A 27033-nucleotide genomic window follows, 5' to 3' on the forward strand; every position below is an offset into this window, starting at 1 on the left:
ATTGTTTATTTAAAATATCCTTATAATTCAACAGGAAAGATGAAAACATGCCCATACAACAAAAAAGATGTCCTTAAGCTGCATTTTTATTTATTTATTTTTTACAAGAAAGCGCAAAAACAATAACCATTTTAAAGGGAGTACTTATTTTTCTCAACAATACAATAAAATTTGCACTGGTGGAATGAATTCCACATTTTCTGGACACAAACAAAGTGTCTTAGAAATAAGAATTCTTTTAACCAATATACTTTGTTTTCACAGTGTTATAGGTGGAAATCACAACTGCTCTTGACACTGCCACACACACACACTCATTTGAGCGCACGCACTTTCTTCTCTCCCTTTTTCTCCTGCAACAACAGATTTCTGTACTATTTCGCATGTTTGTAGTGTTACCGCTGTACTTAATCATGGTTTTACACATTCTGCATATGAAATACACGTTAGCGAATTAGGTAATTAGCTTAGCGCTCGGTGCTAACTATGAACATCTCAAAAACAACAACAATAAAGGCTAAACAGTAAAAGAGGGTTCGTGTACTCACCTCTTATAGACGCACACAGGTCTTAGCAACACACTCAGGACATTTTTCAGTTGAAATGCCTTAAAACTACTGCTGGACAGTAGGAAAGACAAGGAGCAACGAACTATCTCTCTTCCCCTCTCGCTCTAAAAAATAACTTGCGCACCAAGGCGGGACCGCTGGTTCGCGCTCCTGTCCCTGCCTGTCTCATACACAAATTTATTTTCCAGTCTTTTAAAAAGGAGTAAATCTCTCTCCCAGTAACTGGGAGCATCCATCATAACGTTGTGCCTTCGTCCGTTAACGGTGTGCGGGCGGCAGACGTGTCTTGAATTTTGTTCGACAACGAGCGGCTGTCATAAAGTTATGAATGAAAATCATCGTTTTTTAACTTTTATGAATCGTAATCGAATCGTCACGTGTCGAATCGCGATGCATGTAATAATCGATTTTTTGGAACTCCTCTAATGCATACAGACAGAACATACTAAAGATGTCTTAAGAAAATACTTAAACGTAGTAATATCAAATAATGGTGGTTTAAGTACGCTACGTGACTAATGTAGATCAACAATGTGCTTTAAAGCTACGACAAGAAATACAATGCTTAAAAGCATGGGTCCCCAAACTACGGCCCGCGGGCCGCATAAGGCCCACCTCCACGTTTGTTCAGGCCCCCTGAACAATACCAGAGAGCATTTTGAATTCATTTCCTGGCATTTTTCCTCACTTTTCTGTGAGGAACTCAGAGAGGGACATTTGGTTATTATCCATTTAATTCATAGTGTTATTATAATTTATTATTATTATATTATATTATTATTTTTATTTTATTTACTTTTGTTCTGTGAAGAATCCAGAAAGGGTTATTTGAGTGTGGCTTTCTGAAAAACAACATTTTTTTTACATTTAAGCATTCCTGCAATCGTCACACTTTTTCTGTTACAAACTGACTCCGGCCCCTCATCAGAGAAGGGAAAAGTTATGTGCCCCTCACAGGAAAAAGTTTGGGGACCCCTGCTTAAAAGTATGAGAGGGAAACAAATGCAAAAAGCATTTTGAGGCAATTGACAGGTAATAAAAGACATAGAGTTTTTCTTAATTGCTTTGGTACATTTCTCAGGTCAGAATTGAAATTCTCAAAACTACTTGTTCAATCCTCATAACATCGTATCACAAGTGCACATCAAAAAAAAAAAAAAAAAAATAGTTTCTCATTTCTTTGAGCAAGTTGCAATGTTTTTGTGCATCCATGAAAATGATTTTGTTTAATTCTCTGCTGTTTCCTACATTATCAGTTGCATCTGTCATGATGGTCAAAATGGATGATCATGAGTCTCTACTAAATAGTCTCACCACCGCACTCAAAGTTTAGCTGTGACGATTGGCTTATGTTCACATTTCTAATTTTGCTTTTGTTTATATTCTTTTGACACTCAGTGCTGTCTTTTGCTTTCTTTTTCGCAGTGATATGATCCGCCAAGAAATTGTAAAAACAGTAAAATTGTTAATTGAATCTTGTCCAGTCTCTTGTAATCAATTTCTCGTACACAAGGGTGTAACTTGCAATTTTCATCAAAACGTACATAAACAATCTTCAGCATCAGAGCCTTCCACCAGAGTAACTGTTCAATTGAGAGCTCGACTAAGCAATTTGATTGTCTGTTCTGTACACAAAGAAAAAAGGACTTGCCATTTTGACAGCAATGACTTGGTCATTGACACAAAAAATTTAATTTTGAGCGATAGACTAAGTATTATCCACAAAAAAATCCATGTGAGGTAATCCATGTTTTTTTGCTACTTGTGCGACATGTGAGGCTTGAACAAGTAGTTTTGAGAAATCAATTCTGATCTAAGGAACGTACCAAAGCAATTGAGAAAAACTATAATAAAAACAAAGAGTAAGTACTCGCCGCTTTTAACCGATGTGCAAATGTGTTGGACTTCTCGTCGCGTGGGAAGGAATTGCAGAACACCGGTAGTGTTTGTCTAGTGACAGTGACAAACAACGTGATCACCCCGAGCGTACATTGCTCGCATTGCCCTTTGTAGGTCAAAACATGTACTAAATACTGTAGATTTTTAAATCAATGGCAATATTTAATGTGTTTCTAATAACATATTTTAGTGAAAGAGAAGAATTGTGGCTTATTAGAACCTACAAGTCTTTAAGTCAGAAATTCCCATAAAGGAAACATATCAAAACTTTAATGTTTAACTGATTGTCTACAAATATGTGAGTGTCGCGATCACCTGTCTACCCATCCATCCTTGCCATTTTAGCAGTTAAGAGTGAAACTAAGCCATCAGTAAATATTTTCATATCTGCATAGTTCCGATAATGTGCGTGAGCAGTTCTGAATTGAATCAGATTATGGTCAGACAACATTGCTAGCATTTTTTATTTATCAAAAGCAAATGTTTGCAAACATCTGCATACATAGAATTCGTATTAGTTACATAGTATTCGTAATCCAACTTTTCTCAGCTCAGTGTTTTGGAAACAATGCAATTTTACATCTTGAATGTTAAACTCTGACATTTATAACAGTGATTAGCCAAATAGTAGACTAATCGCAAAAATAATCCGTGATTAGTCGACCTTCAAAATAATTGTTGGCAGCCTTATTTCAACCAAGGTGTTATAAATATCATTTAGTATACATACTTGTCAAGTTGCACAGTTTTCTGCGTAATTTGCACAAATGAGCACTGATTTTTAAATATGTACGCTGTACGTTCAAAATCTGTACGTTTTGTCACTGTTTCGGTAACGAGACAATGTGTGTTACTATGCGTTACGTTGGTTGAATGACGCGAGAAAAGTCAGAGACATGGAGAGAGAACAGTGTTTGTTGTGACGCTGTGGCAAACACGATGCTAGGCTAGGTGGCTCCAATATTTCCTGACTGTAGCCGACAGCCCACAATCTACGCCTGGATATCACATGCATATAGAACTCCATGCGAAATGACAGACTCGGCGGCGTTGGTAAGCAGCCGCCATTTTTAAAGCAGTAGCTTTCTCAGAAAGGCTCTGTTGTAGTGAACCTTCCTAGCTAACCTAAGTAACTTTTTATCTAAACTACTTCTAAATCGGCAAAATCTTGACTTCAAACTACCTTTAAATGATGAAACAGTTTTAAAACTTTCACATGTTGAAAGTAGACAGAAGGGAACTAATGCAAAAACAGGAGCAATTTTAACAACTTTAATGGTTGATTCACAACATTAAATGACTTCCAAACATAGTAAAGGTTACTATGTTTTTGTTTTGTTTTTTGAAAAAATGAAAAACATGAAAGGTAAAACCAGTTACTTTGCCAAGTAACTAATTACTCTAATATTCAGGTAACTGAGTTACTCACTTAATTCCTTTTTGGGAGAAATAATTTGTAACTGTAATTAATTACGTCCTTAAAGTAAGATTAACAACACTGGTCATAAAGATGATGTCTGCGAAAGCAAAAGTGACGAAAGCGGAGATTTTATTCTGCTAATTTGTTGCCGAACACAATTTCCCTGACGCAAAGATTGCATCCGTAAGTTAATTTCATCAGTTGACCTTTTTAATTTATAATCTGACACACTAACGAACTACCTTCAAGTCAAACTGAATTGCGAGCTGAAGTGCCATGAAGTGCAGCCATCAAAAGACATGATAGAAATTGCCAAAAGTGCAGCATACAATTATAACAAAGGTCACTGTTTAAATTTTAGTAATCATGATGTAGCTGAAGATATTGATTGTTCTTTGATTGCACCAGGTTATATGTTACAATATTACCAATAAATTCATCTTATTTTAAAAATTGAGTTTTATTTTTGTTTCATACTACACGCTATATACGACGTTGTAAGATTAGTCACCAAATTGTAAGGGCATACGTCACTATTTGTAAGATTGCCAACGGCCTCGGGTTGACAGGTATGAGTATATGGTGATTCTTTTCTTGTAATTTCATATTTTCCTTACGGATGGTGAAAATAAACAATCTGAAACAACCTCCACGTAGCAATCAGTACGTAACTGGTTTTAGGACTTGGTCAGTACACATTCCGTCACAATTAAAGCAAGAGTAAGAAGACGCACTTTGCTCTATGCTGCGTCTACAGGCATGAGTGCTATCTTCATGATTTATTCACTCAACCCTACATCAGCATCTAAAGAGCCAATATATTAGAAATTAGGGTTGTTCCGATCATGTTTTTTTGCTCCCGATCCGATCCCGATCGTTTTAGTTTGAGTATCTGCCGATCCTGATATTTCCTGATCCGATTGCTTTTTTTTTTGCTCCCGATTCAGTTCCAATCATTCCCCATAAATTTTCCCGATCACATACATTTTGGCAATGCATTAAGAAAAAAATGAATAAAACTCGGACGAATATATACATTCAACATACAGTACATAAGTAGTGTATTTGTTTATTATGACAATAAATCCTCAAGATGGCATTTACATTATTAACATTCTTTCTGTGAGAGGGATCCACGGATAGAAAGACTTGTAATTCTTAAAGGATACATGTGACTTTGTATATTGTGACTAAATATTGCCATCTAGTGTATTTGTTGAGCTTTCAGTAAATGATACTGTAGCCATGCCCAAATGCATGATGGGAAGTGCAACCATGACTGTGCGTAGTGCTACCAATTGATATATCTTCTCTGCGTTCGGAAATAACCTAGAGTGTTAAGAAAAAAGATGAATTACTACCTTGCTTCCCCAAATTGCTTCCCATGATAATTCTCATAGAAGGGAGAGGGATTGTAAGGCTTTAAAAAATTAAAAAAAGGTTCCAAAGGCTGCCAAAATTCACTCTACTCATTTTACGCTGCCTTTTAGCTCTCTATATAGGTAAAACGGCGCCATTACAGATTGAGTACGACAATGCGTGAGTGGGTTGTGCAGCGCATGCATTAATTGCATTAAATATTTTAACGTGATACATTTTTTTAAAAATTAATTACCGCCGTTATCGGGATAAATTTGGTAACCCTACCTTAAGCCTAAACTAAAGACTGAGTGTATAACATATTATGTCTATAACGTTAAATACAATTAGAAAACGATTTAATTAAAAAATATATGTATATTAAAAAAAGGCATGTCCGATATTTTTTTGCCGATTCCGATACTTTGAAAATGACATGATCGGACCTCGGGGTGCCGATCGATCGGGACATCTCTATTAGAAATAAGTCAAGTTCAATGACATTTGGGGTTAAGGTCAGCATAGCATGTTATAAACACTAACTAAAGCAATTTGTGTTTTACAAGTAATATTGTGAAATCAAGTCAAAATTGACTTTTGTTTTTTTGTTTTTTCGTTTAAAATTTAAAAAAAAAAAAGGTAAGCGACTGCACGCAACATGAAAGATGGCCCGGGTTGTTCACGACTATTGTAACCTCATTTGAAAATATGATAGAGGTTTATAATGAAAATGAAGAAATGAACTTCCCATATTTTATTAAAAGATTTGACCATGTTGCTGCAGTTGAGTGCAGTTAGAGATGTAACCCTTCATTTATCATTTACAGTAAGATGCAAGGCATGTTTCAATAATGCACACGTTTATACATATATTACATTTGGACTGTAGCATTGTAAATCTGCGCTCATTATTTGTTTGTGCTCCTGCAGAACCCTTGCGATGACAAGCGGCACAAAGATATCTGGTCTAAGGAGAAGACCTGTGACAGGTTACCCAAGTTCTTAGTGGTGGGACCACAGAAAACAGGTAAGCACCTCATAAACCCATATAAAGTAGTGTGTCAGTCAGTAGTGCATGTCTCACTGGTGACAAAACATCGGCTACAAAAGGTATTTTCATGTTTAACGTGCGCTATATTTTCCAAATGGATTTCTATGACATTCACAAGTCATGGGAAAAGCTCCATGATTTACAGCCAGCCTCACACTTCAGTGAATCAAAACTTGGTGGCTGCACACACATTTTGAGTTATGCTTGTTGGGTGACTGCGCAGGAAAATGTACATAGGTGAATGGTGCACAGAAACAAAGGATATGGCTCAGTGTGAATTCCAGGTGAGGGGGACGCTTCACTTCCCTCTGACCCTATAATGGGGCAAATAAGTATTTAGTCAACCACTAATTGTGCAAGTTCTCCCACTTGAAAATATTAGAGAGGCCTGTAATTGTCAATATGGGTAAACCTCAACCATGAGAGACAGAATTTGGAAAAAAATTCCAGAAAATCCCATTGTTTGAGTTTTAAAGAATTTGTTTTTAAACATGGTGGAAAATAAGTATTTGGTCTATACCAAAAGTTCATCTCAATATTTGTTATGTACCCTTTGTTGGCGATAACGGAGGCCAAACGTTTTCTGTAACTCTTCACAAGCTTTTCACACACTGTTGCTGGTATTTTGGCCCATTCCTCCATGCAGATCTCCTCTAGAGCAGTGATGTTTTGGGGCTGTCATTGGGCAACACGGACTTTCAACTCCCTCCACAGATTTTCTATGGGTTTGAGATCTGGAGACTGGCTAGGCCACTCCAGGACCTTGAAATGCTTCTTACGAAGCCAATCCTTTGTTGACCTGGCTGTGTGTTTGGGATCATTGTTATGCTGAAAGACCCAGCCACGTCTCATCTTCAATGCCCTTGCTGATGGAATGAGATTTTCACTCAAAATCTCTTGATACATGGCCCCATTCATTCTTTCCTTTACACAGATCAGTCGTCCTGGTCCCTTTGCAGAAAAACAGCCCCAAGCAAGATGTTTTCACCCCCATGCTTCACGGTTGGCATATTCTTCGGATGCAATTCAGTATTCTTTCTCTTCCAAACACGCGAACCCGTGTTTCTACCAAAAAGTTCTATTTTGGTTCAATCTGACCATAACACATTCTCCCAGTCCTCTTCTGGATCATGCAAATGCTCTCTAGCGAACCGCAGATGGGCCTGGACGTGTACTTTCTTCAGCAGGGGACACGTCTGGCAGTGCAGGATTTGAGTCCCTGGCGGCGCATTGTGTTACTGATAGTAGCCTTTGTTAGTTTGGTCCCAGCTCTCTGTAGGTCATTCACTAGGTCCCCCGTGTGGTTCTGGGATTTTTGCTCACCGTTCTTGTTATCATTTTGACGCCACGGGGTGAGATCTTGCATGGAGCCCCAGATCGAGGGAGATTATCAGTGGTCTTGTATGTCTTCCATTTTCTAATAATTGCTCCCACAGTTGATTTCTTTACACCAAGCGTTTTACCTATTGCAGATTCAGTCTTCCAAGCCTGGTGCAGGTCTACAATTTGGTCTCTGGTGTCCTTCGACAGCTCTTTGGTCTTGGCCATAGTGGAGTTTGGAGTGTGACTGACTGAGCTTGTGGACATGTGTCTTTTATACCGATAATGAGTTAAAAAAAGGTGTCATTAATACAGGTAACGAGTGTAGCCTCTTTAGACCTCGTTAGACCTCGTTAGAAGAAGTTAGACCTCTTTGACAGCCAGAAATCTTGCTTGTTTGTAGGTGACCAAATACTTATTTTCCTCTCTAATTTGGAAATAAATTCTTTAAAAATCAAACAATGTGATTTTCTGTTTTTTCATCCACATACTGTCTGTCATGGTTGAGGTTTACCCATGTTGACAATTACAGGCCTCTCTAATCTTTTCAAGTAGGAGAACTTGCACAATTGGTAGTTAACTACTTATTTGCCCCACTGTAAATGTACTCTAATGTGCTGTACAGGAGGGCACCTTTAATCACCTGCAGACTCTTTCCATTTTTTCTTGTCTCAAATAACGTGAACAAATAATGGGATAGCCTGTGAAAAACGTAGCAAAAAATACATATGTAGTAGATGAGTGTCGGGGATCCCATGACGCTCCATTTAGACACAAATAGGGCTGCTGCAGCCTCTGGGAACACTGTAAACATAGCCCAACCAATAGAAGTTTGCTGCAGCATCTAACGGCTGACCTCGTTTTTATTTATGGTCACATTTGCAAACAGTTATATTTAAGTATTATAGTAGAAAGTATACTGACACAATATGAAAATCCAATATACTGTAACTGTACGCATCCAATACTTTAGTTTGCCCTTACAAAAAATGTTATTTTTTAGTTCACACATTTAGAAAAGTATGAGTATAACAATATGTAGTGTCATACTGTACTATATCACACTGAGAACTATGTGCAATATTGTCAATCAAAATATTGGAATAGCTCTTTTTAATGCAGTACACTTCTACACCACAGCAGACTTCAAATACCCCGCCCCCCAAAAAATAAACATGTTAAAATCAATACCTCTGTCGCAAGAGGGGATAATGCCATGGCTGGTCATTATATTGCATACTACTGCCCAGTATGAACGAGCAGCAGAATAGAAAGTTGCTCTGCAAACAAGGACATTTTGCCCACAATTCACGAGAGACAATTATTTTAATCCATCTAGCTCTCTGGACACTGTCAGTGGGAGGCTGACTCTGAGTCCCATTACTCTACCCACATGCTATTTTATTTGGAGATAAAGAAGCGCACAAAGCAAACAAACCTCTTATGCCATCTATTTTCAATTTTAGTGCCCTTTAAAGAAACCAACACAGAAATGCCATGCTTGAAAATGTACTGACTAACACTTAAGCCTGAGTTATACTCCCGCGTTGCGGTGACGGCGTAGCGACTACGGCGTCATTCGACATTCGATAGTTCTGCGGTGAGGGAACGCGTTGCTCTGTAATTCACCGCCAAGCCACTAGAGGGATGTGGCGTTATGTTTGTACAGTTTTGGGGCATGCTTGTTTACTTCCGCTAGTCGGAGAAAAAATAAACAATGCAAGATGGAACTCTTGAAAGTAAATATTCTGCTCATCAACACTGAATAAATATTGAACATACAAATGTTGACGGGCAGGTGACGCAGAAGACGGTTTCGAGGCGGTCTGGCCGACTTTTGATGCTGCACAGAGAGTTTTACACTCGGGTGGAGAGAGCTAGCTGTGGCGGCTAGCTTCAAACTGGCGTCGAGCACTGCGTTCAAGGTCTGCAAAGCCCTCCAGCCCGATTTGTTTGCCGTGTCCTACAACCAGCCAGTGGGAAGCCAAAGCAGATTTCTGGCGTCTAGGGAACTTCCCAAACTGCGTTGGGAGGCTTGATTTTAAGGTTATCATAAAAAGCACCGAGGCACTCTCAATCAGTGATGATGTATTGTGTGTGTGAACTGTCTGTTATTGAAAATTAAAGATCAAAACAACTCTTTTGACACCAAATCTGTGCTTTATTCTTCATATACGTGAAGTGTGACACGTAAACAAGTCACAGACTCACAGCAAACATATGTACACAGTAAATGATGAAGTGCACCAACCAAAAATACGACATAAAGTGATAAAAAGTTGGCAGTTTTTGGCCGACTGGGTCACTGCTTCGTGTGGCCACTCGATTCCGAACACCCACGTCTCGGTGGTTCTTCCATTTTTTTTTCCAATCGCCGACCTTGCCATTTGGCAATCTCAATAATAATGTCTTGACGAGACTTGCTCTTCGATGATACTCCCGTCGGCTTGGTGCATAGAAAATAATGTTTGATTCTATTCTACAATGGCGGTGTTTTCGTGGGAAACCGGAAACAACAGTCTGAGCGGACCAATCACAGTCTGTTTTCGCCACGTCATACACGGCTAGGTGACGCGAAGGTTAGAAAATTCGAGAGGTGCGCGTCAGCCTACGGTGTAGGGTCGTAGCTCGATTCTTCCTTGACGGCGTAGGTCTGACGCGGAAGTATAACTCGGCCTTTACAAGACTAACACTTCATGTAAGGTTTTTGTTATAGCTGCCATACATTAACACCATTAATTACCTGATCACATGGTTGAAACTTAACTTATTAACTTGACTGATATTGCAAGGCCCACAGAAAATTCTGTACTATTACTACAGTGGGGCAAATAAGTATTTAGTCAACCACCAATTGTGCAAGTTCTCCTACTTGAAAAGATTAGAGAGGCCTGTAATTGTCAACATGGGTAAACCTCAACCATGAGAGGCAGAATGTAGAAAGAAAAAACAGAAAATCACATTGTTTGATTTTTAAAGGATTTATTTCCAAATTAGAGTGGAAAATAAGTATTTGGTCACCTACAAACAAGCAAGATTTCTGGCTGTCAAAGAGGTCTAACTTCTAACGAGGTCTAACGAGGCTCCACTCGTTACCTGTATTAATGGCACCTGTTTTAACTTATTATCGGTATAAAAGACACCTGTCCACAACTTCAGTCAGTCACACTCCAAACTCCACTATGGCCGAGACCAAAGGGCTGTCGAAGGACACCAGAGACAAAATTGTAGATCTGCACCAGGCTGGGAAGACTGAATCTGCAATAGGTAAAACGCTTGGTGTAAAGAAATCAACTGTGGGAGCAATTATTTGAAAATGGAAGACATGGAAGACCACTGATAATCTCCCTCGATCTGGGGCTCCATGCAAGATCTCACCCCTTGGCATCAAAATGATTACAAGAACGGTGAGCAAAAATCCCAGAACCACACGGGGGACCTAGTGAATGACCTACAGAGAAAAGGGACCACAGTAACAAACGCTATCAATAACACAATGCACCGCCAGGGACTCAAATCCTGCACTGCCAGACGTGTCCCCCTGATGAAGCCAGTACAAGTCCAGGCCCGTCTGCGGTTTGCTAGAGAGCATTTGGATGATCCAGAAGAGGACTGGGAGAATGTGTTATGGTCGGATAAACCAAAATAGAATTTTTTGGTAGAAACACAGGTTCTCGTGTTTGGAGGACAAAGAATACAGAATTGCATCTGAAGAACACCATATTTTCAAGTGGGAGAACTTGCACAATTAGTGGTTGACTAAATACTTATTTGCCCCACTGTATATAAACATGGATCCCACTAAAAGAAAGATTAGACTCTCTTCTTACAGCAGGAAAAAAACGGTAAATTCATATATTTTTCCATTCTTTAGATATCCGCATTAGAAAATAGCCTAGTTTGAGCATGTCAGGATTTGCGAACGCGAAAACAAGGTTGGACTCACAACAGACAACCAACGACTGAGGGAATCGTACAAGGGTTTATTAAATACAAACCAAAACACACGCGATCGCGGTAAAAAGGGGAAATAACAAAACGGGTCCGTGATAGGAGGTCGACGGGGATCAGTATACAAACGCGAAGGTAAACCAAGGTAGTAGGCAGAGAGCCAATAAAACAACTTAAATACACTCACGTACCTGCACAAGGTAGAGGCATACAAAACTAAAGCGACAGGCGACCAAAACCCACGGCAGAGGCGTAATTACAAAAATAACAAGCTACTCGAATGACAAGGATGGCGAATGGCGACCAGCAAGGAAAATATCTCTGCGTCCTTCCAGTGGATCGCCTGCGTCTTTATACTGTTGTTGATGAGCTGCAGGTGCGACGTTGGGAACGCCCCCACAGCCGGCTCTGCAACAACACAAAATCTGACCAGGAGCAGAACGTGACAGAGCAATTTTCCATTTCTGATGAAAAAACAGAGAAATTGAGCTTTTCGTAAAAGCATACATTTCAAACATAACTTTGACTTTAACACAGCTATTTTTTGCTTTTGTGACATCCCAAACATCTGAATAAAGTTTTCCTTCTACAAAATAAAATAAACAACAAGATAAATAGAGCTTTTGATAGCAAAGTAACAATTTATCTACACATAACTCAACTATTGAGCTGAGAGATGATGCTGTTGTGGCCGCGGCTGTATCGTCATTCATTCATTTTCCATGCCGCTTTTTCCTCACGAGGGTCACGGAGGTGCAGGAGCCTATCCCAGATAACTATGGGCAGTAGGCAGGGGACACCCTGAACTGGTTGCCAGCCAATCGCAGGGCACAAGGAGACATACAACCATTCACGCACACACTCATGGACAAATTAGAGTGTTAAATCAGCCCACCATGCATGTTTTTGGGATGTGAGAGGAAACCGGATTTCCCGGAGGAAACCCACCCAGGCACGGGGAGAACATGTAAATGCCACACAGGAAGGCCAAAGCCCGGGATTGAACCCTTGATCTTAGAACTGTGAGGCAGACGTGCTAACCACTCAGCCACCGTGCCCCGCTGTATCGTCAGACGGGGTCAATTTTTCCCTCATCACCACCTGTCTGTCTCATCAAGATAGATTTTTTTGACTCTTTCTTTTGTAGTGACCACTACCTCATAACAGAATTCACCTAGGGAACTTGTGTGGAGCATGTGCCTTGTGTTTACATCGTTCTTCACATTTTTCTCATGCTTCTTACTTCTTCCAACTTCCGTTTCCTGACTACTTCTCTTCATTCATTTCCTTTCATAGTCCGATATGAGTTCTTACCAAATGCGCTACCGGCCTCCATTGGCCAGTTTTATTGCTTTAAAATGGATTTTGAGCGTTGTGCTTTGGAGCAAACTTGCATCAGAACCTAGAGACGTCTCTTGGGGAAAAAAAACGTAAAAGATGTACAAATACGTGTTTGGGACACTGAAACAATTAAAAAAAGATTGTATTTATAAGTTTTTGGGAACAAATGAGCTAAGTGCAAAAATCGGATGAATGAATATTAAATTATATGTATTTCTGTGCATTCCTGTAAAGAAAAAAAATATTTTAGCGGTGTTGCGTCTTCACCAAATTATATCTCTGAGAAACCCAAAGAGACAGATTTGGGCATCAAAAGATGCTTTATCTCACTTTCCTTTATGATGTTGATTTATAAATTTTTCAGGTAATGCAGAAATACTATACTTCATTCGGATGCACAGTATAGCCATTGGCTGAAATTCAACAATACTGAATGTATGTGCTGTATAAGAGGACAGTTCTAAAAAGCATGCTCACTTGTGAATGAAAGAGTGTAAAATAAAATTCTTGTTATAAGGTCAAATTTGGAGGCAAAGCTAAGCAGTTTTATTTTATATATTGGAAACTACAGTACATTGACGACAACAAAAAATACTGATGTATTATGATATTAAGCTAATTCAATCAAATGATCACTGCCAGCTCTCACTGTTAAATACACTCTATTTGAGTTGATCGCCGTGAATGAGTCAAATGAGTGTCTCATCGAACTGTCTGGACATATAAGAAGACTGGAGTACATGCTTGTAATGGCATGAATTCTTTACTGCCATAATTAGTGTTTAACACAAGAGGTGCAAAGGTCTCAGTAATGGTGCTAATTAACCAGGTGTTGATATTATTACTGTGAGTCACTATAGCAACAGGAGCATTGCAGTAGCTATAAATCAAACATATTTGATAGAATTAGATCCCTGGTATGTCAGAAAGGTTGGCACTAAATAAGAGGCTAAAGTAATTGCAAGGAGACTTACCGCTGTGAAAATAGGCGGATGTACGAGAATTAAAGTGTAATTACATATCCACTAAAATAGATGGCAGTGGCAAGCTTATTGTTAGAGTGTGCGCATTAAGTTTTAGCTCTCTGTGAATGGTTTGTTAGGCACAGAATATGCACACATATGCTAGGTTCATACAGCAGGTCTTAATACACAAATCCGATTTGTGTTTTTCCCACTCAAGTCAGGCATTAACTTGATGTTCTGAATGGGACAGGTTGCCTAAAAGTGGACCATTTTAAATCTGATCTGGGTCACTTTCATATGTGGTTAAAAATTGATCTGGGCCACATTTTTCCAGTATGTGGCTGCGGTCTGAACTGTCAAGTTCCCCAAATCAGAATTCATGCTGCAATCATGTCAGCAAAGAGTGAGAGAGACAGAGCGCTACATTAGCGATGGAGCTGTGCATTAGCATTAGCACCTAGCTTGAACGCAGATTTTAGAGACGATGCGATCTTGACAACATCTTGTCAAAAAAATATAAAATGGTTGAGAATAAGCCTTTTTCTTTCTGTTCTATAAATGAGCAATATTTCAAGATTGCTTACACAGCCGAGCGTCTAGGCCAGGGGTGTCCAAACATTTTGCAAAGGGGGCCAGAATCAGTGTTATAAAAATGTGGGGTGCCGACCTTGGCTGACATCCTTTACGTAGAACAATATATTTATGCAAATTTTAGCAAGCCATTCTGTGTGTCATATTTGCTTTTTTTTTCTTTAATTAATAATTTCCACAAAATCTTGCAACTAGCCTTTGTGGCGTTCTCTTTCATCTCTTGGGCTCTTGCGAAATACTGCTGCTGTAAAATTAAACTAGCTTTAAGTGCTTCAATTTCTCGCTACGTATCTTCCCTGTAATCTTGTCGTACATGTCAGCTTGTCTTGTTTAGAAATATAGCCTCACATCGAACTCTTTACAAACAGCAACTGTCTCTTTGCAAATGAGGCAGACACAGTTTTTGCGTATTTTAGTGAAGAAATAGTCCAATTTCCACTTATCCTTGAAGCATCGGCTGTCACGGTCAACTTTCTTTTTCTTTTTGTTGATTGTCACCATTTTAGAAAATTGGGAGTAAAGGGTCACGCGGGGTAATGTTGCTTAGAGTGCTGCTGCCTTTTAGTGGGTAAATGAGGAGCAGCATTTAGTGTGTAAGCTACTTCATATGCCAGTAGCAGTACTGCTGACCAATTTATTAGGTCTGTGTGCGGGCCAGATATTATTGATTTTATGACACAGGCTGGGGGCCGGATGAAATTTGACCACGGGCCGCATTTGGCCCCCGGGCCGCACTTTGGATATGTCTGGTCTAGGCAAACTGTCCTTATATGTGTGTGGGTCAGGCTATCATTCCATATAAACTTTGAATATAAGATTTAACGGGGATTATTTATGTCTGTTATTTTTGTTCTCTTTTTGGAAATAAGATCACCCTAGAATGACGTTGAGCCAGCATTTGTTTTGATGCTCCTGCACATGTGGGTCAGTTTGCACAGCGCATCTCGGACTGCGAATTAGTGCGCAAGCGTGATATTTGAACGGGCTCAATGGACAAAGTCAGTCTGAACGGGCATGCCAAAAAAACATATGATAAAAAATTGGAATTTTGCATTAAGACCTGCGGTATGAACCTAGCTATACACACACAAAGCACTCAGAGCATGAAGTGTTGCTAAGAAACCCTCAATCAATTAGAAAAATGTTTACCAGGGGTAAAAGGAAAAGGAGTGATTGCAATAACGAGACAGAGGAAAATCCATCGAAAGCTAAAACCCAAAAAATACGACGAATCATATCAAACACTTGGCTTCACTGTGACTATGGTGTGAGATGAAAACATGTGCATTTAGTGTGTTTTGAAAAATGTTGACAGCGGACAGCAAGAGGCCCCCCAAAAATAATTCTGTCACTTACAGACATTACACCTCAATCTCGCTAATAAATCGCTTGAATTTATAGTCACTGGCGGGTGGGTGGCAGCAAATATTTGCCTATTTTCCAGATGAGTTGCATAACAGAAAATTAAAAGGCACTTTGTGTAAGAGATGCAAGAGTTTTGGCATAATTTGATAGGCATGCCCGTGATTGTTGGAGATGTATACACTGTGGATTGTCCAAAAGTTAAGTGGTGGATAGTAAAGAATGTATCAGGTATGGCTGAGAGGGTGACATTCCTCACACATGCTCACATTTCCCTCTGCTGAACTGAATTAATGAACCCCTTATGAATTATGCTCTTTCTTGCAGGGACGACAGCACTTTATCTCTTCCTCCTTATGCATCCCTCCATCTCCAGCAACTTCCCTAGTCCAAAGACTTATGAGGAAGTCCAGTTCTTCAACACCAATAACTATCACAAAGGGATTGACTGGTGAGGGAATTCGGTACTATCTATGTGTGTTTGGCTCAGGATTCCCCCCCAACCTCCCCCCCACTGATTGGCTAGAGCCTAAAAAGAAGGGAACGGTTACAAACAAGCCATTCCATAAAGTAAACCCATTTCTCCTTCATCTCTTGAATGACAAATAAAGCATTTGGTTGTCTTTAAAATGATCCTTTCAGGCTTTTAAAGATAAAGTAGCAGGCATACCAATGCCTAAATTGACCAGTAAATGGGTCATTTAGCTGGCAGGGACACAGATGTCTCATACTCGAAAGTCATCTTTTTGGATTGAATAAGCAAGTGCATTTAAAGTTTTTTTTTTAAGCTTTGAAATGACTTTTACAACTTGTTTTCTGACTTTGAGAACGCCAGTATGCCTCCATCTGGCATATGCTGTCAGAAATGTGTTAGTTAGTCCTTGTGTTGGTTTACATACTACCATATTATAGAGGAAGATTTACATAAAGGACTTTATTTAATACTTTGCTAGCTCTATACCAAAAACATATTGTATTGTACATCTAAATTCCACGTGAACAATAGATACAATGGGGTAAATAAGTATTAAGTCAACCACTAATTGAGCAAGTTCTCCCACTTGAAAATATTAGAGAGGCCTGTAATTGTCAACATGGGTAAACCTCAACCATGAGAGACAGAATGTGGGAAAAAAACAGAAAATCATTGTTTGATTTTTAAAGAATTTATTTGCAAATCATGGTGGAAAATAAGTATTTGGTCAATACCAAAAGTTCATCTCAATACTTTGTTATGTACCCATTGTGGGCAATAACGGAGGCCAAACATTTTCTGTAACTCTTCACAAGCTTTTCGCACACAGTTGCTGGTATTTTGGCCCATTCTTCCATGCAGATCTCCTCTAGAGCAGTGATGTTTTGGATCATTGTCATGCTGAAGCTGAAAGACCCAGCCACGTCTCATCTTCAATGCCCTTGCTGATGGAAGGAGATTTTCACTCAAAATATCTCGATATATGGCCCCATTCATTCTTTCCTTTACACAGATCAGTCGTCCTGGTCCCTTTGCAAAAAAACAGCCCCAAAGCATGATGTTTCCACCCCCATGCTTCACAGTGGGCATGGTGTTCTTCGGATGCAATTCAGTATTCTTTCTCCTCCAAACACGAGAACCTGTGTTTCTATCAAAACGTTCTATTTTGGTTTCATCTGACCATAACACATTCTCCCAGTCCTCTTCTGGATCATCCAAATGCTCTCTAGCGAACCTCAGACGGGCCTGGACGTGTACTGGCTTCATCAGGGGGACACGTCTGGCAGTGCAGGATTTGAGTCCCTGGCGGCACATTGTGTTACTGATAGAAGCCTTTGTTACTGTGGTCCCAGCTCTCTGTAGGTCATTCATAAGGTCCCCCTGTGTGGTTCTGGGATTTTTGCTCACCGTTCTTGTTATCATTTTGACGCCACGGGGTGAGATTTTGCATCGAGTCCCAGATCGAGGGAGATTATCAGTGGTCTTGTATGTCTTCCATTTGCAATAATTTAGCAATAATTGCTCCCACAGTTGATTTCTTTACACCAAGTGTTTTATCTATTGCAGATTCAGTCTTCCCAGCCTGGTGCAGGTCTACAATTTTGTCTCTGGTGTCCTTCTACAGCTCTTTGGTCTTAGCCATAGTGGAGTTTGGAGTTTGACTTACTGACTGGACATATGTTTTATACCAATAATGAGTTAAAACAGGTGCCATTAATACAGGTAATGAGTGGACCCTCATTAGACCTCGTTAGAAGAAGTTAGACCTCTTTGACAGCCAGAAATCTTGCTTGTTTGTAGGTGACCTAATACTTATTTTCCACTCTAATTTGGAAATAAATTCTTTAAAAATCAAACAATGTGATTTTCAGTTTTTTTCCACATTCTGTCTCTCATGGTTGAGGTTTACCCATGTTGACAATTACAGGCCTCTCTAATCTTTTCAAGTAGGATAACTTGCACAATTGGTGGTTGACTATCTACTTATTTGCCCTACTGTATGTGGCTGTAAATGATCACAATGAATTTCACTTGTCATCCCTTAATACCATCTAATATGAATTAATTCAAATAATAGTTTCCAATTAATCTAAAATGCATGTCTTATTTAAGGGTGAGCCTACTTTCAACCTTTTGTATCTGTGAGCTTGTTGTTTTGGTCATGGTCACCACAAAGGTCATCAGTGAGTGTTGGAACATATAGTAGATCCCAGAACCCAGTAAATTGAGAACTTCACCTTTTGGCTCAGGTCATTCTCCACCAAGACAGGCAGATGAAGAATCTGCTTCATTGCTCACACTGCACCAATCCACATGTCATTCTCCCACTTCATTTTCCCCTCACGTTTAAACAAGACCCAAATATATGTGGGCTCCTCCACTTGGAGTGAAATCTCATTTCCAAATGCTACCATTTTCTGTCTGAGTGCCATGGCATTGGATTTGAAGGTGGTTGCCCAAACAACTAAGCTAAACTAAGATCAGCGTGAGGGACAAAGCCTACCACTACAATATTGTGACAGCATAGATACTTCTGCCTGCCAAACAGAACAAAAATATAAGAATTGTGTGCATTTCTTGCTGTAGGTACATGGAGTTTTTCCCGATACCCTCCAACATTAGTACAGACTTCCTGTTTGAGAAGAGTGCCAACTACTTCCCCTCGGAGGAGTCCCCCCGGCGCGTCGCAGCCCTTCTGCCCAAGGCCAAGATTATCACTCTGCTCATCAATCCCTCGGATAGAGCGTATAGCTGGTACCAGGTGAATACAAAAACACATACAATATATTCAGCGTACATTGGCAACTTCATTTGGTAAAGGTTAAGTAAATCAAAAAAACAAAAAACATGAAACATTCAAATCTGCCTTGAAACGACTAAAGATTCTTAGTATTAATGGACACTGTCAGAGTGTTACAGTGTCCTGTCTCAATATGGGACTGTTTGATTTCTGATGATATGACAATTATGCTGCGATTGGCTGGCAACCAGTTCAGCGTGTACCCCGCCTACTGCCCGTAGTTAGCTGGGATAGGCTCCAGCACGTCTACGACCCTTGTAAAGAAAATTTGCATGAATAATGAAGGGATGAATGAATTAATGACAATTATGTCAGCTAATACTAACGGGCTGATGACAGTGCTCAAATTTTGTACTTATTTTAGTAGAAGTACAGTTATTTTAATAGAAGAAACGGTGAAAGTAGACAGTGATTTCACTCTGAAATTCTCTACCGTGAATTACCTATTCATACAATAATCGTTTTGATAATTTGGACGAGAAAACAACTTTTTCTTCAATTATGACCTTCGTGTTAAATGCCTCAAGTCCAGAATTTTTCGGACAGCAAGTTGCACCTGAGTGTAAGTCGCACCATCCAAAAAATTGGCAATGAAGAGGAAAAAAAACATACTGTAATTTTCACACTATAAGGTGCACCTGACTATACTGTAAGCTGGCACCTATCAAATTTGACACAAAAGTGGCATTTGTTCATAAATAAGCTGCACTGGACTATAAACTGTCCCCACTGTATTATGGGATATTTACATCAAAAATAGGGCTGTCAAACGATTAAAAATTTTAATCGAGTTAATCACATCTTAAAAATTAATTAATCGTAATTAATCGTAATTAATCGCAATTCAAACCATCTCTAAAATATGCCATATTTTTCTGTAAATTATTGTTGGAATGGAAAGATAAGACACAAGACGAATATATACATACAACATACTGTACATAAGTACTGTATTTGTTTATTATACCAATAAATCCACAAATGGCATTATTAACATTCTTTCTGTTAAACTGATCCATGAATAGAAAGACTTGTAGTTCTTAAAAGATAAATGTTATAGTTACAAGTTATAGTAATTTTATATCAAAACTGGGGCTGTCAAACGATTAAAATTTTTAATCGAGTTAATTACAGCTTAAAAATTAATTAATCGTAATTATTGCAATTAATCGCAATTCAAACCATCTATAAAATATGCCATATTTTTCTGTGAATTATATATATATTCTGTAAAATAAATTGTTGGAATGGAAAGATAAGACACAAGATGGATATATACATTCAACATACGGTACATAAGGACTGTAGTGGACATTTCACTTTACTGTCATTTAAATCTGTCTATGCTGTCCTCACTCCGAAGTGCCTACTTTTTCCAAAGCTAGACAGCTAGTGAACGACGCCTTAATAATCAGACTTCTTCCTTTTTCATCTGATTTATTGATAAAATGGCCTCAAACCATTGTCCTCTTTAGACCGTCGTAAAACTACAAAAAAAAGTACACAAGCATTGCATTAGCGACAACGTTAGCTTAGCACGCTATACAGGTTCACAAAACATAAACAAAAAGCGTCTCATACAAAAAATATAACATTTCGCTTACTAACATAATATGTACATTCTTTACAACAACCATACTTACGGACAAATCTTGTCCAGGGATCATATAAGCACAACATTACAACGTAGGCGTCAGCCCGAGACGTCGTGCAGCCATACTGAACTGGCAAGAAAATAAACCATGTCGCAAAGCGACCACAAGAGTTCGCTGTTACAGCACAAAAAGCCTTGCTGTAAAACTTACCAAAAGGCAGAAGACTGTCTGAGCGGGACATGTGCGTTAATTGCGTCAAATATTTTAACGTGATTAATTTAAAAAATTAATTACCGCGCGTTAACGCGATAATTTTGACAGCCCTAATCAAAACCCTTTTCATGTTTTCGTTTTAATAAAATGTGTAAAATTTTCAGTCAAATGTAGAGTTAATATAATAATAATAAGAATAAAAATAACAATAATAAGAACAGAGTGACCAAAGTCTGAGTAAGTTGCCGGTTCAAGCCAGTTTACTTTGCATTGTTGTTTAACTGTGTGAGAATGGGGCCTCATTACTACAGACTGAAGTGCTTTTCTTTTTGAGAGCATTTTTTCTTTTTTTTTTTTGTGAGATAATATTATTTTTCTTGTGCTTTCACTAAATGATACTTATGTTTGTTGTGAAGGAGTTGCCGAAGCTTTTGCCAATAAACGGCGCGGTCTAAAGAACGCCTGTGTCCACTCGCCTTTATAACAAATATATCTCTGTAGTTTGTACATATCTTACCCAAAATACAACAAGAGACACATAATTGCCACTAAAATAAAGAAGACTTACAGAAATATGCGTGGAGCACAAATAGCCCAATGTAACAGCATAAACGTCTCACAACTACTATTCTCCCACTTGTAGAAGGAAAAATATTAGTATGGAACGGCGCTGCCCCCAAGCGGCCGGTGGCATTCTCTTCACTCTTAATGTCCATAAATGGCGTCATTGTAATCTGTTTGAGGCAATGCGCGAGCGGGTCATTCAGTGCATGCGTTAATTACTTCAATTATTTTAACGTGATTAATTCAAAAAATTAATTAACGCCCGTTAACACGACAATTTTGACAGCCCTAATCAAAGGATATTAACCGTTACCACTTTATTTGACAGCTGCATCATAAGACTGTCATAAGACCAAATGAACCACCTTGAAGCTTTGAAACAATTGGCTGCAAAGCTTCATAGCTTCAAGAAGCTTCATTTGGCCATCACTGCTCCTTTGGGGGAGACAGTCAACCTCTGCTCCCACCTGCTGTAAATACTTTTGTCGTCCAACATGCCTTCTAGCATGCATTGCAGCGCTGCAGATATAAATAACAGTCAAAATTCATGTTTTGCGCCAATTATTTCTTCAGTTACTGTTCCAGCTGTTTCATTAATTGCTAGTTAAGGTATTTGGTAACACTTTACTTGATGGTGGCGCCATGAGACCGTCATAAGACCATCATAATTATGACATGGCACTGCCATGAGCAATAATAAATGCTTATGACAGATGTCATTTTGTGTCATCTGGCAAATTATCTTCATATTGAGTGGATGTAAAAGATCTGGGCTGGACATGAATAGAGTTAGTGACAATTTGCCGGATGACACTTGTGTTAATGATTTCACACATAAGTCGCTCCCGAGTGTAAGTCGCACCCCTGGCCAAACTATTAAAAAAAAAAAAAAAAAAATGTAGTCCTCTATAGGGATGGGAATCGAAATACGATTCCAATTCGGAACCGGTTCCGAGTGTTTCGGGGCCTCGACATCACAATGAAAAAGCCTTAACGATCCCTTTAACGATTCCTAAAGACGCGTATTGCGTCGTGACGTGTCTTGTTGTCCAGACGAATCAAACTAGCATGGCGCCAAGAACCACTCGCTCCAAAGTTTGACCACACTTCACCAGGAAAGAGTGTGAAAATGAAAGGTTTCGAAGGGTAAGCACGAGCATTGCAGCCATAAACATAACAATGACAGCACGTAGGTTCAAACGCTCGAAAGTGTGTCTTCACTTCACGAGGAAAAATTACAACAAAGCGACTTGCGGTCATTGCAAGGTGGAGATAACTGCATCGGGAGGGAATACGACTGCGCTGTCCTCACAGAGAGGCTAAGGCTCAGTCCTGGCTATACAGCTAGCTAAACTCCCAAATGATGATGCAGAAGACGTTGGTATAATTTGCTGACTTTATTCAACCATCACTTGAAGAGTGAAACTAAGAATAGAAATGAAACAAATCAATTTCGTCCCCAATAACAAACAGGTTTGCATCAACGTAAATCAGCGATGATTAGCTGCTAATAACAGTAATAACAAATGGTTAGCATTCGTTCGCTAGCATTAGCACATCGTTCAAACCACTACACAACTGGATTTAAGTGTCCGATCGCGAGTGGAAACACAACAACAACAACACAAAAGATGATACATACAGGCGTTGCCTCTGTAGATATTAACATTAACAATGAACGTAGGCTCGTAGAAGTGTTTCCCTCTCTCACTAACTCGCTCACTCACTTGGATGCGGCATTTCTTCTTCGGGTGTAAGCGCGCTCTTCTTCACGTGAGCGCGTTCTTCTTCGCGTGAGGAAGCGCAAGGGCGCCCCCACTTGAGCGTGTAAGCGCCACAAAAACTAAAAGGCATGCATTTCAATGTAATGGTAAATAATACACGTTAACCCTGCAGTCCCCAAACTGCGGTCCGCGGCCCAAATACGGCCCGCCTCCACATTTGGTCCGGCCATTTTTATTTATCTATTTTTTCTCAATCGTGTTATTTATTTCCTGGCCTTTTCCTTGAAGAATTCAGAGAGGGTTATTTGGTTATTATCTATTTAATTAATAGTGTTTTTATTATTAATTATTATTATTATATTATTATTTTTATTTTATTTACTTTCATTCCGTGAAGAATCCAGAAAGGGTTATTTGATTGTGGCTTTCTGAAAAACAAAAATTTTTTTACATTTATGCACTTCTGCAATCGTCACGCTTTTTCTGTTACAAACCGACCCCGGCCCCTCATCAGAGAAGGGAAAAGTTATGTGGCCCTCACAGGAAAAAGTTTGGGGACCCCTGCTTTAACACATATTGCCAAAGGCAGAAAGACAACCTATCTGCCAATATATACCAATATTTTTTTATTTCTATTAGATAAATGTTTCAGTAAAATGTTACACATTCTTGTGTATTTGCCACTTATTGCCACAGTTAACATTGAGGCTTTGGGCCTCTTTTGATCTCGTTGTGAGTTTGTAAGGTTGTGACTTCTGATTAAACAAACTCGATGCCAATCAAAACGTTTGTTCTTCTTTTCCCCCCAATTAGAATCGATAAGAGAATCGATAAAGAATCGAATCGTTAAGCAATATCGATAATGGAATGGGAATCGTAAAAATCCTATCAATTCCCATCCCTAGTCCTCTAGTTGGAAAAATACGGTAGTTTAAAAGCAACAGTAACAAGTAGGAGTGTGACAAAATATCGAAATGGTGATTTATCGTGATACTTTGTATTCCAAAAGGTTATCGATATGCTCCTGTCAAGAATCGAGATATCGTTTCAAAAAGGTGTAAAACGTTTAAGGTTTAAAAACGTTCGTTCATTCAAAACCAGAGCATTCACAGTCATTCGGTCCGATTTTCGGAGCATTTACAGGTCAGTTTCTGTTCATTTTAGGGCCTTTACAGGTCATCTCCTGTTGAGTTTGAGTCACTGCCCATTCATTTGGGTGATTCCCAGGTCACTTCATGTTATGTAACGCAAAATAAAGAGCAGGTGACCCATAAATCAACAGGAAGTAACTGAAAATCAACAGGTAAATGACCTTAAATGGCCCAAAATTAGATATTGCCTGGCATTGGCTGCCACTGACGGCCATAGAACGAATTTTCATTCGCCTCCACCCTCCCAATTCAAATGGATTGGACATCTACTAGTGATAAACTCATTCAATTCAAAGCAGAAGCTTGTTTTTCTGTTTATTAGTTTTTGGTAGAATATCCTAGAATGATTTCCTGACCAATGTATCGATAATCGTTGTATCGCTATATCGTCACATCATCGTTATTCCGAGCTTTGTATCGCAAATCGTATCATATCGTGAGGTACCAAGAGGTTCCCACTCCTAGTAACAAGCATAACTGATTTACTATGAAAGCAATGTACTACCAGAGCTTTGCAAACAAGTTACTAAAAGACATACTAATTTGTTAATTATCTAACAAATTAAAAACAATTCTTACTCAAATCTCTTTGTTTGTTTTAGAGTTTTTGAAGGCCAGAAGCTAGGAACTTTCAGGCTTTCAGTGAACAAAACAGATTCCCCTAAAACCTTTTTCTTCTAAATGTTTATACAAAAATGAATTAAAAAATGATTCTCCTGAGTATTTGTAAGGCATTACTTCACACAACGGCTAACAACAGAGGACATGAATGTTTTTTTCTTTTGTCACCACAGCATCAGCGAGCTCACGAAGACCACGCCGCACTTCACTTTACCTTCTATGATGTCATCAGTGCTAGAGCCGGAGCCCCAAGTGAACTTCGCTCCCTACAGAACCGCTGTTTAAACCCAGGCTTATACGCCACACACCTTGAGAGGTGGCTCACTTACTACCCTGCTAACCAGGTACACTTCATGTTCAACACAGTCCTGCACTTTACCCTCCCCCCTCTTTTAACGTACTAATGTTTGTTTTCTATATAGGTGATGATCATAGACGGCCATCAGCTGAGAGCAGACCCTGCTGCTGTGATGGATGAAGTACAGAAGTTCCTGGGAGTCACTCCTCATTACAACTACTCACAGGCACTCACGTAAGTCACGGATCCCTGACTTCCCATAAAGCAACACTTCACATGTTATGTGAACCAAAGTATCAAGCCATTACACCCACAGGACTTGATTATGGAGAAAATGGAGTTGCTCCTTTTTTTCCTAGTGATAACAGTGATACGCGTATCTGTGTGTGCACTAGTTGTTGACCAAAATGTGGTGCAATTTAAAATCATAAACATGAATGCGTTTCACATTAATGACTTGATTCTGAGATGATTAAGGAGAGGGGGTGGATAAGGTTTTAAACACTTGGAACATAAATTGACTCGTTATTTTTAATTTTGGAGTTAAGAAATTTGTAAGCGCCTGAACCAGAAGTGCAAGTCGAGACAATCGGGCTGTGAGTAGTTCAAATAAAACTAGATGGTGCACATCCAGAATAGAATAGAATAGAATAGAATAGAATAGAATAGAATAGAATAGAATAGAATAGAATAGAATAGAATAGAATAGAACACAGTGGTACCTCGACATACGATTGCATCGAAATACAGTGCTTTCGACATCCAACTGAAAATTTGATTCGTCATTTTGTTTCCAACATATGACATCATGCTCGATATACGACGATTTATGGAAGAAATTAATCGAATTATAATGTATTCTTATAGAGAAATCCCGCATGGCATGCGACCATTTTGACTTACAAACCAGGTCCCGGAATGAATAAATTCGTATGTCAAGGTACCACTGTAGTTAATTTTCTTGGAGAACATTGACTTAGGTCACAGGGGTCGGCAACCCAAAATGTTGAAAGAGCCATATTGGAGCAGAAAAACAAGAAACAAATACTGTATGTCTAGAGCAGGGCCGGCCCAGCCTATACGCAGACTATGCAGCTGCTTAGGGCCCCTGACCACTAGGGGTCCCCCAATCCTGCAATTGTTTAATTTATATTCTATTTTGTTTACTACAGTTTGCTTTATTGGACTTTTGTGAGTTTTGATACTTAATTTCAAGCTTAAAAATTATAAGTTCCTTAACTTCTTTCTTTTCCCTCTTTTAGAAAAAGGTTTGGCGCTATCTACTGTAAGTCTGACAATCATTTGGGGTGAGAAGTTTGAAGTATACAGTGCAACAAAATCTGATTAATATACAAAATATGGACGTATGGGTTGGATTGCATGTATGGGTTTCACAGTACACTGTGACGAAATGGTGTGCCAAAAAATATGGGCCCCTTGGCATTATTTTGCTTAGGGCCCCCAAATAGCCTGGGCCGGCCCTGGTCTAGAGCTACAAAAATTGAAAGCCTTATACAGTATAAGCCTTTTAATCAGGGGTGCACATAAGTGGTCCGCATGCACACATGAGTACTGGACGTAGACAAACGCGCTGGCCCTCAACGGCTTCCATACGCTTTTGCGTACCGATGGCTGACCACTGTATTTGCGGCGGACACGAGAAAATCACTTCTCAAAATGTCAAAGAGGCAGGCCCCACTGAGTAATTATTTCCGTGTTACCCCACCCCCGTCAAAACACAGACAGACGACAGAGACGTCGCCG

At 39.2% G+C, this 27033-nt stretch overlaps 1 protein-coding gene across 2 annotated transcripts in view; it reads left to right on the top strand.

The window, feature by feature from the left end:
• ndst3 (N-deacetylase/N-sulfotransferase (heparan glucosaminyl) 3) overlaps nucleotides 1-27033 on the top strand; it is a 136625-nt gene that overhangs the window by 82971 nt on the left and 26621 nt on the right. For both annotated transcript variants that reach the window (XM_057842613.1, XM_057842614.1), the window contains exons 8-12: nucleotides 6178-6274; nucleotides 16156-16279; nucleotides 18890-19064; nucleotides 25145-25315; nucleotides 25394-25503. In XM_057842613.1, the coding sequence (XP_057698596.1) occupies nucleotides 6178-6274; nucleotides 16156-16279; nucleotides 18890-19064; nucleotides 25145-25315; nucleotides 25394-25503 (677 nt within the window). The remainder of the gene's footprint in view (nucleotides 1-6177; nucleotides 6275-16155; nucleotides 16280-18889; nucleotides 19065-25144; nucleotides 25316-25393; nucleotides 25504-27033) is intronic.

Source organism: Corythoichthys intestinalis, chromosome 8, assembly GCF_030265065.1.
Source record: "Corythoichthys intestinalis isolate RoL2023-P3 chromosome 8, ASM3026506v1, whole genome shotgun sequence".
In the NCBI taxonomy this organism is placed as follows: domain Eukaryota; kingdom Metazoa; phylum Chordata; class Actinopteri; order Syngnathiformes; family Syngnathidae; genus Corythoichthys; species Corythoichthys intestinalis.